The sequence below is a fragment of the Ranitomeya imitator genome, chromosome 3, assembly GCF_032444005.1.
Source record: "Ranitomeya imitator isolate aRanImi1 chromosome 3, aRanImi1.pri, whole genome shotgun sequence".
Lineage (NCBI taxonomy): Eukaryota > Metazoa > Chordata > Amphibia > Anura > Dendrobatidae > Ranitomeya > Ranitomeya imitator.
Genome location: NC_091284.1, coordinates 709,322,326 through 709,339,098, shown reverse-complemented (window position 1 = coordinate 709,339,098; position 16,773 = coordinate 709,322,326). Strand labels below are relative to the sequence as shown.

At 45.0% G+C, this 16,773-nt stretch overlaps 1 protein-coding gene across 3 annotated transcripts in view; it reads right to left on the bottom strand.

Annotated features, from left to right (window-relative positions):
• Window positions 1–817: 817 nt before the first annotated feature.
• The window catches only part of LOC138670896 (uncharacterized), a 29,076-nt gene continuing 13,120 nt past the window's right edge, over window positions 818–16,773 (bottom strand). For all 3 annotated transcript variants that reach the window (XM_069758654.1, XM_069758652.1, XM_069758653.1), the window contains exons 2-5: window positions 1,918–2,004; window positions 1,716–1,801; window positions 1,553–1,636; window positions 818–1,449 (exon numbers count right to left, since the gene is read on the bottom strand). In XM_069758654.1, coding sequence (XP_069614755.1) covers window positions 901–1,449; window positions 1,553–1,636; window positions 1,716–1,769 — 687 coding nt within the window. In that variant the 5' untranslated portion in view covers window positions 1,770–1,801; window positions 1,918–2,004 and the 3' untranslated portion in view covers window positions 818–900. The remainder of the gene's footprint in view (window positions 1,450–1,552; window positions 1,637–1,715; window positions 1,802–1,917; window positions 2,005–16,773) is intronic.

The following is a 16,773-nucleotide window of genomic DNA, read 5'->3' as shown; positions in this document are numbered from 1 at the left end:
GGCTGTGGACGGCAAACACATTCGGATTCTGAAACCTGCTGGAAATGGATCAGAGTATTTCAATTACAAAAAATGCTTTTCGATTGTTCTCATGGCGATTGCAGATGCTGTTGATTTGTTGCCATGGACGTTGGATCATTTGGACGAGGAAATGACTCTCAGACTTTCAAAGACTGACATGGGCCAACGTTTGTATGGGAATAATTTCAATTTTCCACCGCCACGACCTCTTCCGAACACTGAAGGACCGACAATGCCATTTGTTGTGGTTGGGTATGAGGCGTTTCAAATGTCTGCCAATCTCATAAAACCGTGCTAGAGTCGGGACTTGAATCACACCAATAGGATTTACAACTACCGACTGACAAGGGCACGAAGAACTGTGGAGTGTGCCTTTCGTTTGCTGGCATCTAAATGGTGCATTTTGGGAACAGCCATCAATCTAAAAACTGAGACAATTGACAAGGTTATCAAAGCGTGTGTTGTTCTGCACAATTACATCCTGGCAAAAAAGCGACACCGCTTAGAACTTGAGGAACCTGTTGCTAGCAAATTGCAGGATTACCAAGATCACCCTCTGAGGACTACAGTGGAAGTTGTCCAAATGAGGGATAACTTTGCTGCATACTTTGTTTCGGATACTGGACGTGTGGCATGGAAAGACAAAATTATTTATTCCGCTTGTAATTAAATTTACCTGTAATGTTTGCTGACTTTAATAATAACACCTCCAGTGGAACACCAGCTACAACTTCACACAACAATACAATACAAACATGCGTGTGTTTTCACATAAAGAGCAAAGAAAACACAGGGATCGTGAAAACAAAAGACAATTTTAATTCACAAAAAAAATATTGTTTCTTTTCCATTAATTTAACCAATAAATTACAAATGGGTTTAGGTTCGGGGTCTGTCCGATGGTGTGATATTGTGGACCTTGGGGGTATCGAGCTGGGATGATTGGGTATGAGTGGGTGACGAAGGGGTTACAGGGGAAGGGTAATATTCTGACTGCAGACGGTAGGTTTGCGACTGCTGCATGGCCTCACTGTAAGCAGCCTGACAGGCCTCCATGACATTCAGCTGACAGGCCTCCATGACATTCAGCTGGAGTTCAGGCGGCAGGTCCGACACGCCCTGCTCTATTGCGGAAAAACAATGTTGCCGCGGTCTCTGAACTTCGACTACCAGGCGGTCAAGGCGTCTGTTGACTTCCTGGAAACGTGTGTTCAGTCTTTCTCCAAGCACCCTTATCCCTTCCTGGAAGACCGAGTTTAAATGAATGAACTCGGGCATGACTGATATCTCCCTGGCCCTCTGCCGCTGGTGAGAAGACCCAACAAAACCAGTGGAATGCTGACGATCACGGGTGTCCCACAACGCTACGAGCTCTTGCACAAGAGGAATCAGTTGGTCATTGTCAATGCCTTCCTCATGTTGTGGAACCTATACGAAACAGAAAAAAAGCAAAAAATAAATAATAAGTCATATAGTTATACAAACTTAAACCAAAATCAATTACCACGTTGATAATGAAAAGACTACTTACACCCTGTCTTTCTGCCTCAGGAACTTGACCCTGGGAAGATTCATTTGCACTCGACCGCTCCTGCTCTTCCGCACTGGAAGTGTCCTGTAAAGAAAATACATGATTACCACATATGTCGCATTGACAGTCAATACATACCAATCAGTATAGCAAATGTGATTACTTCATCAGTGTCATGTTTACTCTTGGAAACATTCAGGTCTTCACTGGAGGACATGTTAGAATAGCAGGCAGCAGTCAAGTGAAACACTAGATAACGGAACAGATAAGAAAAATTGAACTTGTTAAAAGAGCCTACAACAATGTAGCCAAAGGAAAAAACAATAATGGTCAAAATTAAAAACACAATGGACGCCAAGACTTACATTACAGGCAGCAGTCCAACAGCACAGAAGTCAGGCAGCACAGAACCGGGGCAGCAGCACAGCACCGAGACAGCAGCACAGCACAGTCTACAAGGAACAGAAAGCAAAACATAAGACACAAGGTGATACAGAGTGTGACACTGGGCACAATGTCAGTCACAGAAGAACAAAGTCATCGACAGTACAGACTGCATAATGCCACACAGAAACAGAGTATAGACAGCACTGCATGACTACAGACTGCATAGCATTGAGACCCAGAATACACACTGCATTGCATGACAGAGTATAGACTGCATAACGTGACACACACAGAGACAGAGTACAGACTGCAGCGAGACAGACATTTTCAAAGCTTCTATACTTCCAGTGTCTACACCCCCTTTTACAGCTGGGATTTGGGAGGGGCTGAAATCAGTTCCTGGACATGCTCAGTCTGAAGTACGCATGCGAATGTCCTTGTGCACAAATGCATTCCCATAGACATTAATGCGTTGTTTTGACGCACTCATCTGAATGCACATGCCTGAGCATATTTGACGGCTTAAAAAATGAAACAAGTTGCATTCGGCGGGCACCTCAAAACGACACATGGGGACACATCCGCATACAAACTGATGCCAACGCATGTCCCTGCGTACACAATGCTAAATATAGGTACGCAAGATGCATGCGGATCTTAGGAAAGGAATACGCAGGCCTACGCTGTGCTTAGAAACGCTAATGTGAAACCGGTCTAAGAAAAACAAAATACCGGATTACTTACCGGTAATGCTCTTTTATAGAGCCCACGACAGCACCCACTAGAGAGGGGATCCGCCCCTAGGAACAGGAAACCTACAGAGAGATAAAAGGGGCGGCTCCCCCCTCGCTCCTCAGTTTGTATTACAGAGAATAGGAGGAACCGCAGCCAGGCTTCAGTTAATAGGCTCAGTGAAATGTACATATTTATAACTTACTAGATGGTGGCCCGATTCTAATGCATCGGGTATTCTAGAATATGCATGTCCACGTAGTATGTTGCCCAGCCCACGTAGTATATTGCCCAACCTCGTAGTATATTGCACAGCCCACGTAGAATATTGCCCAGCCCACGTAGTATATTGCCCAGTCACGTAGTATATTGCCCAGTCACGTAGTATATTGCCCAGTCACGTAGTATATTGCCCAGTCACGTAGTATATTGCCCAGTCACGTAGTATATTGCCCAGACACGTAGTATTTGCCCAGCAACGTAGTATTTGCCCAGCAACGTAGTATTTGCCCAGCAACGTAGTATATTGCCCAGCCACGTAGTATATTGGCCAGTCACATAGTATATTGCCCAGACACGTAGGTATATAACACTGCCCACGCAGTATTTAGCAGTGTGTGCACCATATCCCTGTTAAAAAAAAAATGATTAAAATAAAAAATAGTTATATACTCACCCCTGGGATCCAGCGAAGCTGTGTGATGCGGTCGCCATCTTCTGTTCCCAGAGATGCATTGCAAACTTACCCAGAAGACGCGAGACCGCTAAGTCTTCTGGGTAAGTTTGCAATGCATCTCTGGGAACGGAAGATGGCGGCCGGCGCGAGCGCATAGTCCGACGACGGAAGGTGAGAATAGCAGGTTTTTTGTTTTTTTTTTAATTATTTTTTAACATTAGATCTTTTTACTATTGACGCTGCATAGGCAGCATCAATAGTAAAAACTTGGTCACACAGGGTTAATAGCAGCGGTTACGGACTGCGTTACCTGTGGCATAACGCGGTCCATTACCGCTGGCATTAACCCTGTGTGAGCGGTGACCAGAGGGGAGTATGGAGCGGGCACCGGGGACACTGCGGGGAATATAGAGCGGGGAGTATGGAGCGGGCGCCGGGGACACTGACTGCGGGGAGTATGGAGCGGGCACTGTGACTGCAGGGGAGTAGGGGAGGGACTAATTGGACTGTGGCCGTCGCTGATTGGTCGTGGCAGCCATGACAGGTAGCTGGCGAGACCAATCAGCGACTTGGATTCCATGACAGACAGAGGCCGCGACCAATGAATATCCGTGACAGACAGAAAGACGGAAGTGACCCTTAGACAATTATATAGTAGATACTATATCCTTTATCTTATTAACACCTCACCACCAAGGCACCTCGTGCTACTATAAAAAGGGAGGGATGTGAGTGGGTGCTGTCGTGGGCTCTATAAAAGAGCATTACCGGTAAGTAATGCGGTATTTTCTATTCGCCACGACAGCACCCACTAGAGAGATTTACAGAGACTATATTTTGGGTGGGTTCACCGTGTCAAGGACCGATATTCCAAAGGTTAGATCAGAGGAAGAAGACAGATCTAATCTACAGTGCTTATAAAAAGTACTAGGTGAAGACCAGGTTGCGGCCTTACATATAAGGTCTATTGGCACATCTGCCTTTTCCGCCCAGGAAGTCGACAAAGCCCTTGTAGTGTGTGCTCCCACATGTAGTGGAGGATCTCTTCCTTTAGCTTTATATGCCAGAAATATGACCTATCTGATCCAGCGTGATAACGTATTCTTTGTGACTTTGGAGCCTTTGTTCTTATCCTGGAAAGACACAAAGAGAGCCCTACTCTTCCTCCAGTCCCTAGTCTTCTCTAAGTAGGCTAGAATAGTCCTCTTAACATCTAGGGTATGAAGATTCTCCTGCTCTGGAGTTGAGTGATCTTCATAAAAAGTAGGCAGGAAGATCTCTTGGGATCTATGAAACTTTTTTTTTAATCAGATAAATTTTTATTAAGGAAAGCAATTATAACTTATGACATCAAGCTATTGTTCACATATAATCAAATATTTTTATGAACAACCCCCCCCCCCCTCGAGAACCCCTTAGTGCCTTCCTCATTTCCCTTCCGATATTCCTTCCCCAATCCAAATAGAATTGTATAGTATGAACATCATCTATAACATTATGCATCCTCCCCGCAAATCTAATTCCATTCTATCCATGGCTGCCATATTTTTTTGAAATACATCGAGTTTATTTCTCTTAGTATATATACTTTTTTTCCAATAAAATTATATGATCCGCCTGCGTAAAAGTCTCGACAAGTCGGAGGCTCCTCTCTGATCCAGAATCGAGCTATCAATTTCCTTGCTATGAATAACAATCTAGCAATCGCCAGTTTAACCATAGATACCGCTGCTATTTCTTCCACATAACCTAATATACAGACCAAAGGGTCTCTGGGAATTACACACCTATATAAATTCAATCCGATTCAATACAACAGTCCAGAAGGCAGACAATCTAGGGCAATGCCACAGCATGTGTAACATGTCTGCCCGTTCCTGCGAACATCGTGGACACTCGGAATCAGACCTCAAACCCATCTTGAACAGTCTATCGGGAGTTCTGTAAGCTCTATGAATCACATATAATTGAGACATCCTCCCAGGTTCGTTCATAGAGATCTTAGTCTCATATTCTAAAATAGATTCCCATCTATCATCATTTATCTCTCCCAATTCAGCTTCCCATTTCATTCTAGACTTGATGGGATGTTTGACTAGAAAGGTGAATAATAAATCTCTATACACTTCTGAAATTGCCACCCTTGTCCCGCTATTCTTCAAAATGGAAGCCAGCGTGATATCAATCTGGATCTCAATAAGTTTTCTCCGACATTGTGACTGATTCGCACGCTGAATTCTTTTATAATGATCAGACCAGAAAAAGAAAAAAAGTAAGCGGCACAGCTCGACTTTGCAGAGATTATAAACTCAATGTGGAGAGTTTCTCAACAAAAGGTAGTCCGATCAGGTGAAAGGCGGTACTTGCGTGAAACAAAGTGTCCATGTAAATAAAAAAATAGAAAAAATGCAATAGCACTCACCAATCAGTGGCAATTCAAACGTCCTTTATTAGAACATGCAGCAAATCATCTTCACGGTTCAAGGGAGGGAGTGAAAGTAGGAGTGCGACAGGCAAGACGACGACGATCGTTTCGCGCTAATGCCAAGCGCTTCCACGGGTCTTTTATAATTATATAAATTTAAATGTGATAACTGGAATTCTGTTTGTAACTCCACGAATGACTTAAGTCCCCCCTGACCCATCCTTCTAATTCCTGCCTCTCTCCAGGGCCCAATTCCTTCCATTTGCTTAAATTCTTGTGAATTTATATTATCCCATATAGGAGAGTATTTGGTAAGGCCTGTGACACGCCTTATCTGTTTAACTTTTTCCCATACCTTATGAATTAGGAGAACAGTAGGAAACCGAGAGCCCAGTTTTAAAAATTGCCCCCCTTCCAAACTCTCACCCAGAGGCTATTTTCTAATCACATATCTCAAACTACTTGGTGATTGCCCCTTTCCCGTCTCCTCCCCCCATCCTCCAATATGCTGACATTGTGCTGATAAAAAAATATACCCAAGGGTTAGGGAGCGCTAAGCCTCCTTCCGCCTTTGGCCTCTGCAAAGTTTCTTGTTTAAACCTTGGGAGAATTGGAGAATTATGGAGTACATATAACAGCTGTGGCATCACAATCATCTTCAAAAGGTTCACTCTTCCAATTACAGAGAGATGTAATTTGTTCCACGCCGAAACTTTGGTACGTATTTTTTGTAACAGAGGGCTTAGATTAAGTTCTTCAAACCTCGTCAGAGGAAGGGCGATGTGTATCCCCAAATATTTAAATTTCGAAACTACCTTCAATTTTGCTGACATTTCCACCTCCGCAGTACCCCTTTCTACCTCAATGGGCATAATGCACGATTTGTCCCAATTTATTTTGAGTCCAGAAAATTCCGCGAATTCTTCAATTAATGCCACTGCGTTATCCAGATTCTCCTGAGTCCCCAAAAATAACAAAATATCGTCGGCATACAAAGTCACCTTCTCCTCCTTAGTTCCATAGACAAATCCTTTTATCTCTTGTGCTTCCCTTATTTTAGCAACCAAGGGCTCCACGGCTAGGGCAAACAGCAATGGAGACAATGGGCACTCCTGCCTTGTACACCTATGCAATGAGAAACGATCAGATACTTTTATTATTTACTCTAATTTTTGCCATTGGAGAGGAGTATAACAACCCCACACAAGATATAAACTTAAGATACCGTCACATTTAGCGACGCTGCAGCGATCTAGACAACTATGCCGATCGCTGCAGCGTCGGTGTGGTCGCTGGAGAGCTGTCACACAGACAGCTCTCCAGTGACCAACTATGCGAAGTCCCCGGGTAACCAGGGTAAACATCGGGTTACTAAGCGCAGGGCCGTGCTTAGTAACCCGATGTTTACCCTGGTTACCAGTGTAAATGTAAAAAAAACAAAACAAAAAAAAAACACTACATACTTACATTCCGGTGTCTGTCGCGTCCCCCGGCGTTTTGCTTCCCTGCACTGACTGAGCGCCGGTGGTAAAGCAGAGCGGTGACGTCACCGCTCTGCTTTACGGCCAGCCGGCGCTGACAGTGGAGGGAAGCAGAACGCCGGGGGACGCGACAGACACCGGAATGTAAGTATGTAGTGTTTTTTTTTTACATTTACACTGGTAACCAGGGTAAACATCGGGTTACTAAGTGCGGCCCTGCGCTTAGTAACCTGATGTTTACCCTGGTTACCAGTGAAGACATCGCTGAATCGGCGTCACACACGCGGATTCAGCGATGTCTGCGGGAGATCCAGCGACGAAATAAAGTTCTGGCCTTACTGCTCCGACCAACGATGTCACAGCAGGATCCAGATCACTGCTGCGTGTCAAACACAACGATATCGCTATCCAGGACGCTGCAACATCACGGATCGCTAGCGATATCGTTGTTAAATTGTTCAGTGTAAAGGTACCTCAAGGCCCAAACCCAAGGCACAACAAAACTGACCACAAGTAATTCCATTGTACACAATACAATCAAAGGCCTTATGGGCATCCAAAGACACTACTACTATTTCCAGCATTTTCGGCTGGAATTTGCATATTTAAATATAGTCTCCTTAAATTGATTGCTGTAGATTTCTTGGGCATAAATCCAGATTGATCTGGGTGGATTACTTTATCAATCACATGGATTAGTCTATTGGCCAAGGCCTTCGCCAAAATCTTTATATCCGCCGTGAGGAGCGAGATTGGTCTGTAGGACTCCGGATTCAACGGATCCTTATCAGCTTTAGGAATGACCACAACAATGGCCTCTCTCATAGATGTAGGTAATATACCCCTCTCCAACGACTCATTAAATACCTTCTCCAATTTAGTTATTATTTCTTCATTAAAAATTTTATATACCTCTGCCGGAATGCCGCCCGCTCCTGGGACCTTATTACCCGCCATATCCGCCAGTGCCACCCTCAGTTCCTCCGCTGCCAGTGGCCTATCCATCCATTATCTGTCTTCATTACCTAGTCTAGGAAGCTTAAATCGCACTCATATACCTATCCATCTCCTCTTGACCTTTATGTATCTTAGGAGTATAGCTCACTGTAGAATTGTTTAAATACATCCAAAATTTGATCCCCTTGTGTAACCACATTACCTTCCTTCGTTTTAATTGCGTACACATGCGAGGATTCCCGTTGTGCCGAAGCTACCACTGAGAGCAGGTGCCCCACTTTTTCACCCTCCGCATAGAATGCCTTGTTCTGAAATACCCGCAGTCTCTCTGCCTTGCGGATATGAAGTTTATTAACCTCCGACTGGGCCACTCTCATGCGGGTCTGCGTAGCTTTTGAACACTGCGCACCCAATGCCTCCTCCGCTGCCCTTAATTCCTTCATCACTGCTTTGTCTAGATTTTGAGATCTAGTCTTATATCGAGATACTTCTCTGAATAAAATCCCTCTCAAAAACACCTTCATAGTGTCCCAAACTATATGACCCTCTGCACTACCTTCGTTTATTCTAAAGAATTCTCCCAGTTCCTCTCCTATCTTTTCCATATCCAGCAACCGTAACCAAAAGGGGTGAATTTTCCATCCCATACCTGCCAACCTCCCCTGTTCTCCCAATTGTAGAGATACCATCAGAGGACAATGATCCGATAGGACTCTGGGCAAATATTCCACTTCCTCTGGATTTTGAAAAAAGTGCACCCGATGCAAGGCAACGACTCTCAGCTTAGCTGGGTAAATCATTGAATAGGGCAAATCCATGTCCCGTAGTCGCCTTTTGACTTCTCCAAACGTCATTCGGAGTTTTTGGACTGCTGCAGAATAATCTGGGTAGATGGAGATGCGATTGCCATCTATGGTTAGATTCGCACAGTTCCTGGCTTTACTCAGCAGAGTATCCTGGTCCCGATAATTCAGAACTTTAGCCAAGATGACTCTTGGGGCTGATCATGGGGGCAGGGGTCTAGTGGGCACACGATGTGCCCTTTCAACAGAAAACATTTTAGTGAGACCATCCCCTCCTACAGTATTTTTCAGCCATGACTCAACGTACTCAGTGGGGTTATTTCCTTCCGCTTTTTCTGGCACCCCACAATCCTCAGGATGCTCCTGCGGGAGCGGTTCTCAAGATCATCGGTTTTAAATTCCAGTTCAGCTATACGCTGCACATACAGGGCCGCGCTTAGTAACCCGATGTTTACCCTGGTTACCCTTGTAAATGTAAAAAAACCACATATTCACATTCCGATGCCTGCCACGTCCCCCGGCGTCCGCTTCCCTGCACTCCTCCTGCATCCTCTGTAAGCGCCGCCCGTAAAGCAGAGCGGTGACGTCACCGCTGTGCTCTGCTTTACGGCCGGCCGGCGCTGACACAGGATGCAGGAGGAGTGCAGGGAAGCGGACGCCAGGGGACAAGACAGGCACCGGAATGTGAGTTGTTTTTTTTTACATTTACAATGGTAACCAGGGTAAACATCGGGTTACTAAGTGCGGCCCTGCGCTTAGTAACCCGATATTTACCCTGGTTACCAGTGAACACATCGCTGGATCGGCGTCACACACGCTGATCCAGCGATGTCAGCAGGTGATCCAGCGACTAAATAAAGTTCTGGCCTTCTAGCTCTGACCAGCGATGTCACAGCAGGATCCAGATCGCTGCTGCGTGTCAAACACAACGATATCACTATCCAGGACGCTGCAACGTCACAGATCGCTATCGTTATAATGTTGTTCAGTGTGAAGGTACCTTAACAATACTGTCTTTAATGAGATATTTTTAAATGAGGCTGTATGAAGGGGTTCAAAAGGGCTGTTAATGCGTCCAGGACCAAACTTAGATCCCATTGTGGGACCTGAGGTATACGGATCGGTTTTGACCGTTCACATGCAGAAATAAAATGGGATATCCACCTATCGCCTGCAATATCATAATTGAAAAGAGCTCCTAGAGCTGAAATTTGAACTTTTAGAGTAGTTACAGACAGACCTAACTCAAGACCCTTCTGCAGAAACTCTAATATTGGAAATATGAGTATTTCAGAAGAAAATTGTGCTGTGTGGAACTCGAGAAATTTTCTCCAGACTGACAAATTTTTGTAGTAGATGGGTTTCTACTTTTCATGAGGGTATCTATCAACCCCTTAGAGAATCCTCTAAGATTTAATAACTGCCTCTCAAATTCCAGACTGTTAAGTTCATGCCCTTTACCTGAGGGTGGAAAAATGGCCCTTGAGATAACAGTTCCTTGGTCTGAGGCAGAATCCAAGGGTCTGTAATCGACATTGCCCTGAGCCATGAAAACCATGGCCTTTTGGGCCTAAATGGAGCTATCAACAGCACTCTCGCCCCTTCTTCCATTATTTTTCTGATAACTATGGGTAGAAGATTCTATGGGGAAAGGCATAAGATAGACTGAATATCCATGGAACCTGAAGGGCATCAAATATATCCGGATTGTCCTCTCTGCACAATGAGGTCAATGTTCTGACCTGTCGGTTGGATCTTGTTGAAAATAAGTCTATCTGAGGCACCCCCCATCGGGCAGTTATCAGTCTGAAGATTCTTTTGTTGAGCATCCATTTTCCTTGATGAAGGGTGTGGCGCCTGAGAAAATCGGTACAAAAATTGTCTATACCTCTGATGTGTACTGCCGATAGGGACAAAAATGATTTTCTACTAAATTCATGATGTCTGATGTAACATTCATGAGAGTGTCTGACCGCGTACCTCCTTGATGGTTTAGGTAGGCAACCGCGGTCGTGTTGTCGGAAAGGACCCTTGTATGGGAACCTCGCAGCTGAGGAATAAAGTGGAGTATGGAATAATATATTGCTCTTAATTCTTTTACATTAGAAGAATTGCAAGATTCTGTTCTGGACCAAAGACCCTGAACAATCTGCCCCTGAAAATGTGCACCCCAGCCCTCTGGACTAGCGTCTGTGGTTACTATGTTTGAAGGAGTTATTACCCAAAGAACTCCCCTCGAGAGATTTTCCCAGTCCAGCCACTATGTAAAGGGAGCGGACCACATCTAAAGTTAAAAATACTGTCTGATCTAAATGTCCCCGTTTCTTAATGTCCTCTTCTAATGACAACTACAGAGTTTTGTTAGTATGAAACTGAGCCCATTGAATCACAGGAATACATGAAGTTAATGAACCTAGCAAGGACATGGCATTTCTTAATGACATACTACGTTTCTCAATCGCTAGGTTCACCTTATTAATTATGGATGCCTTCTTATCCTCAGGAAGTATGCATTCCTGGCCTACTGAGTCTAGAAGGAGTCCAAGAAACTTTTGACACGTTAGAGGCTGGAGTCTGGATTTCTCCCAATTGATAATCCAGCCAAGTCTTTGCAGAGAATCAACAACTTCCTCCAACCTCTGTTCACACTGAAGGGGGGATTTCCCTACAATTAGTAGGTCGTCTAGGTACGGAATGACCAGTGTATCTTTTACCCGTAGAAAGGACATCACCTCTAATAACAATTTGGTAAAAACCCTCGGAGCATAGTAGATAACCCAAAGGGCATAGCTCTAAACTGCAGATGACAAATCTGGCCGTCCATTACTACCACCACCCTGAGTGATTGCTGGTGTGATTGGTGTATAGGAAGATGATAATAAGCATCTTTAAGATCCAAGACCACCATATAGCAACTAGGAAACAGATTTTTTATAGCTGAACGTATGGACTCTATCTTAAATGTCTTGGATCTTAAAAAGGTGTTTAATTTCTTTAAATTTATTATAGTTCTGAAGGATCCATCGGGTTTGGTGATCAGGAATAAGGGGGAGTAAAATCCCTTCCCTATTTGAGATGACGGAACTTCTATTAACACCCGTTTGGCTAAGAGAGACTTAATTTCAAGTTCTAACGCATCCTGCTGTGGTTTAGATTTTAGGGAAGTCAAAAGGAAAGAATCCGGAGGTGTCCGGATAAAGTCTAAGGTCAGGCCCGAAGATACTAGATCTATGGCCCAGGGATTAGATGTTATTCCCTTCCATTGACCCGGACCCGTAGAAGCGCAAGCACAGCGCGAAACGGCCGTCGTCTCCGCTCCCCCCTGCTCACCTGAGCTTCGGCTCCGTCGTTGCCTGACCATGGACTTTTAAGATGTCGTGTTAATAAAAGTGGTTTTGCACTAAAAGAAGACTGGTGAGTGCCCTCGTTTTTCCTTCTCTTTTATGTGGACTATGCAGTTGGATTTGTTTTCCATTTTTTCGAGGAGCACCCGAAGTCTGTGAGGTGGCGGCTAATGGTTACTCCATGAAGCACGAAAGTGTTAATATTTTTCTTAGCTTGTGTCCCCGTTTTGAAGGCAGTGCCGCCCTATCTACTTTTTTACACAAATAGCCTTCCATTGATTAGTGAAATGAAGCAACCTACCTCCTACTGACAGAATAGGATTAACGGGATCTATCAGCCGTTTTGAAGGGATGCTTATTGAATAGGTTCCCCTTCTGTCTGAACTCTTTGTTACTCTAGTGATCTTTAGGCTGTGTGCACACGTTGCTTTTTTTTCGCGGTTTTTCCCGATAACGCTATAAAACCGCAAAAAAACACATACAATAAGCATCCCATCATTTAGAATGAATTCCGCATGTTTTGTGCACATGATGCGTTTTTTTTGTCCGCGAAAAAATGCATCGCGGTAAAAATAGAATTATTCTTACCGTTAATTCGGTTTCTAGGAACCTTCCACGACAGCGGTACTGGAGGATGTCTCCCCGCCCTAATGGGGGACAGGAAACACAAAGAGGTTAAATACCCTCCCCTTCCTGCCACCTCCAGTGTTTTTTCTGGACACAGCAGTATGTATAGTTACCACTTAAGTGCAGGAATCATCCAATAAAATCATCAGATAGGGAGGGAAATTAGTGCTGTCGTGGAAGGTTCCTAGAAACCGAATTAACGGTAAGAATAATTCTATTTTCTCCAGTCACCTTCCACGACAGTGGTACTGGAGTAGTACCAACAAATAATTTCTAGGGGGGGACAACCGCTTGCAGAACTGTTCTGCCGAAAGTTAAATCCCGGTTGAAATCAAGCCTGTAGTGCCTGGTGAACGTATGTACTGATGACCAGGTGGCGGCTCTGCAAATCTGCTCCGTAGAAGCGTCACCTCTCTGCCCATGATGTTGACACCGACCGTGTAGAATGGGCCTTCAGTGATAGAGGAGGTGGTAGATTCTGGGATGAGTATGCCAGAGATATGGCTTGTTTAATCCAGTTGGCGATAGTATTTTTCGTAGCCTTTCTGCCTTTGTTCTTCCCGGAGAGTTGAATGAAGAGATTTTGGTCAATCCTCCAACTCTCTGTTTGTGAAAGATAATGTAGAACCACTCTGCGAACATCCAGAGTGTGGAAGGACTCCTCTCTTATATTAGAAGGATCCGGGTAGAATGAGGGCAACACTATGTCCTGACCTCTATGAAAGTCTGATGTTACTTTAGGTAGGAAGGTAGGATCTAGACGAAGGATTATACTATCAGATGTTACCCTTAAGTAAGGCTCTTGTATGGATAGGGCATGTAGTTCTATCCGTCTGGCAGAGGTAATAGCCACTAAAAAGACCGTTTTTAGGGTAAGAACCTTTAATGAAGACTGAGATAAAGGTTCGAAAGGGTCCCGAGTTAGACTATTAAGGACCAAATTAAGGTCCCAAGGAGGAGTATTGTTGAGAACTCTGGGACGGATTCTACTCGCTGAAGTTACAAAACGCCTGATCCACCGATGTTTGGCTAGTTCCTGATTGAAATAGGAGCTAAGTGCTGAAATCTGTACTTTTAAGGTGTTAGGCCTAAGACCCAACTCTAGACCCCTCTGCAAGAAGTCCAGAATTTTGGCAATATTTGGATGAAATGGGTCTAGAATATCTGGAAGATACCACGATGAAAACTTCTTCCAGATTTTGGCATAAATGGCATTTGTTATGGATTTTCTACTGTTCTGGAGAGTATGAATTACTCCATCTGAGAGACCTCTTGCCTTTAGTATCTCGGTTTCAGAAGCCATGCTGAAAGATTCAATCTGTGAAGGTTTGGATGCAGCAACGGTCCCTGATGAAGAAGATTTTCCTTCTGAGATAGACATATTAGACCTTCCTGGGCCATGTCTAACAGGGCGCTGTACCAACTCCTCCCTGGCCATGTTGGTGCGATTAGAATTGCCGTAACTCGTTCCGATCGGATCTTCTGTAGAGTTTTTGATAGCAATGGGATCGGAGGAAACGCATAAACGAGGTTGAACCTCCACGGGTGAGAGAACGCATCCATGCCCAGAGCTCTGTCTGTCATATTTAGGGAGAAATAAGTTTGCAGCTTGGCATTCTGACTGTTGGCAAAAAGGTCTACCTCTGGGATCCCCCATCTGGAAATCAGGGAGAGAAAGACCTCCTGGTCCAGACACCATTCCCCTGGATGTACATCCCTTCTGCTCAGGAAATCTGCCTGGGTATTGGCTGACCCCTTCAGGTGAACTGCTGAAATAGAGAGGATGTGCCTCTCTGCCCAGAAAAAAATGTTTGAGGCTAAGGTTTTTAGTTTCCTGAATCTTGTGCCTCCTTGATGACGAAGGTATGCTACCGTGGTCATATTGTCGGAATATATTCTGACATGGTGTCCCTGAACAATGGAGGATGCAGCTTTTAATGCTTCTTCCACCACTTTCAGTTCTCTGAAGTTTGAAGAGCTTGCTCTGATGTCTGGGCCCCAGGTGCCCTGGAAATGGGATCCCTCGACTATAGCTCCCCATCCCCTTTGACTGGCATCCGATGTTAGTGTCTTTAGCGGGATTTGATCCCAACTGACCCCCTGTTGGAGGTTTCGGAGCCGTAGCCACCATGTCAGGGATGCTTTGACATGATTGGGAAGGCAAATTCTCTTGGAGAGAGAACTCTGCTATCCGTCCCAGGATGATAGGATATGGGTTTGGAGGACTCTCGTGTGGGCTTGAGCCCAAGGTACCATCTGGATACAAGATGTTAGAGATCCCAGTATAGACATGGAATGTCGTAGAGTAGGAGCCTTCAGGGTTCTGAATGCTGTTATCTTCTGTACCAGATCGAGTTGACGTTCTCTGGGCAGAAAGGAACTCCTCGCCTCTGAGTCCAGAAGGACTCCTAGGAACTTCTTCCTCCTGGAGGGACGAAGGTCCGATTTCTATAGATTTGGGATCCAACCCAAGACTTTAGGATTTCTAGAGATCTTGTTAAGTCGGCCCTGAGGCGGGAGACAGAGAGCGACAATGAGTAGATTGTCTAGATAGGGTACTATGCAGATCCCCTGAAGACGGATGAATATAATGGCTTCTGTCATGATCTTTGTAAAGACTCTGGGAGCTGAGGCGATTCCGAAGGGAAGGGAGTTGAACTGGTAGTGTACTATCTCCCGATCCTGAGATATTGCGAATCTTAGGTACTTCCGGAATTCTGGATGGATTGGGACGTGGTAATAAGCGTCCCTCAGATCCACTGTAGCCATCGCCCAGTCCTGTCCTATCAGAGGGATCGCTGTTTTGACCGACTCCATCTTGAACCTCCTGTAGGTTATTACTTGATTCAGGGGTTTCAAGTTGATTATTATTCTGTGCTTCCCCAAAGGTTTCTTGATCAGAAACAGGTGGGAATAGTGTCCTCTGCCAATTTATTGCTGAGGTACTGGGGAAATTACTCCTTCCTGGAGTAAGTTCTGGAGGCCGGAAAGGAATGCGCCCTGAGGGCTGAGACTCTGCAATGAGGTTATCCTTATGTGGTGAGGGGGAGGGCTCTCGAACTCTAATTTTAGTCCATTCTGGATAGTGTCGAGTACCCACTGGTTTGACGAAATGGACCTCCACTGGTTGATGAAGCTCGAGAGACGCCCCCCAACGACCTGGGCGTAGTCACTGTTTGTCCGGGGTCTGCTGGGACTGGGGAACCAGGATGTTTCTACCCTTCCCTCCTTTAGGATAGCTCCAGCGTCCTGTTTTGCCTTTCCCTTTGAATTCCCGTTGGAAGGGTTGCACTTTTGAGGGACGAAAAAAACGTTTTTTCGGATTTCTCTGTTCCGGAAGCGCTTTCTTCTTGTCCGTTGCTTTATCCAGAATATCATCTAGGGCCTGCCCAAACAGATAGCGGCCCTGAAAGGGAATGGCACAGAGTTTTGTTTTGGACGTTATATCCCCACTCCAAGACTTGAGCCATAGAGCTCTTCTGGCTGAGTTAGAGAGAACTGCCGACTTGGCAGCCACTCTTACGGACTCTGCCGAAGCATCGGCAAGGAAGCCCGTAGCTTTTTGGAGAAGCGGGAGAGAATCTAAGATTACTTCTCTAGATGTTCCCTGGGTAAGGTGGTCTTCCAGCGTGCGGAGCCAACGAAATAGGGATCTAGCCACGCAGGTAGACGCAACGTTTGTTTTAAGGAGATTGGTAGAAGTCTCCCACGATCTTCTTAGTAAACTCTCCATCTTGCGGTCCATAGGGTCTCTGAGTTGGGAAGAATCCTCGAAAGGGAGGGTCGTCT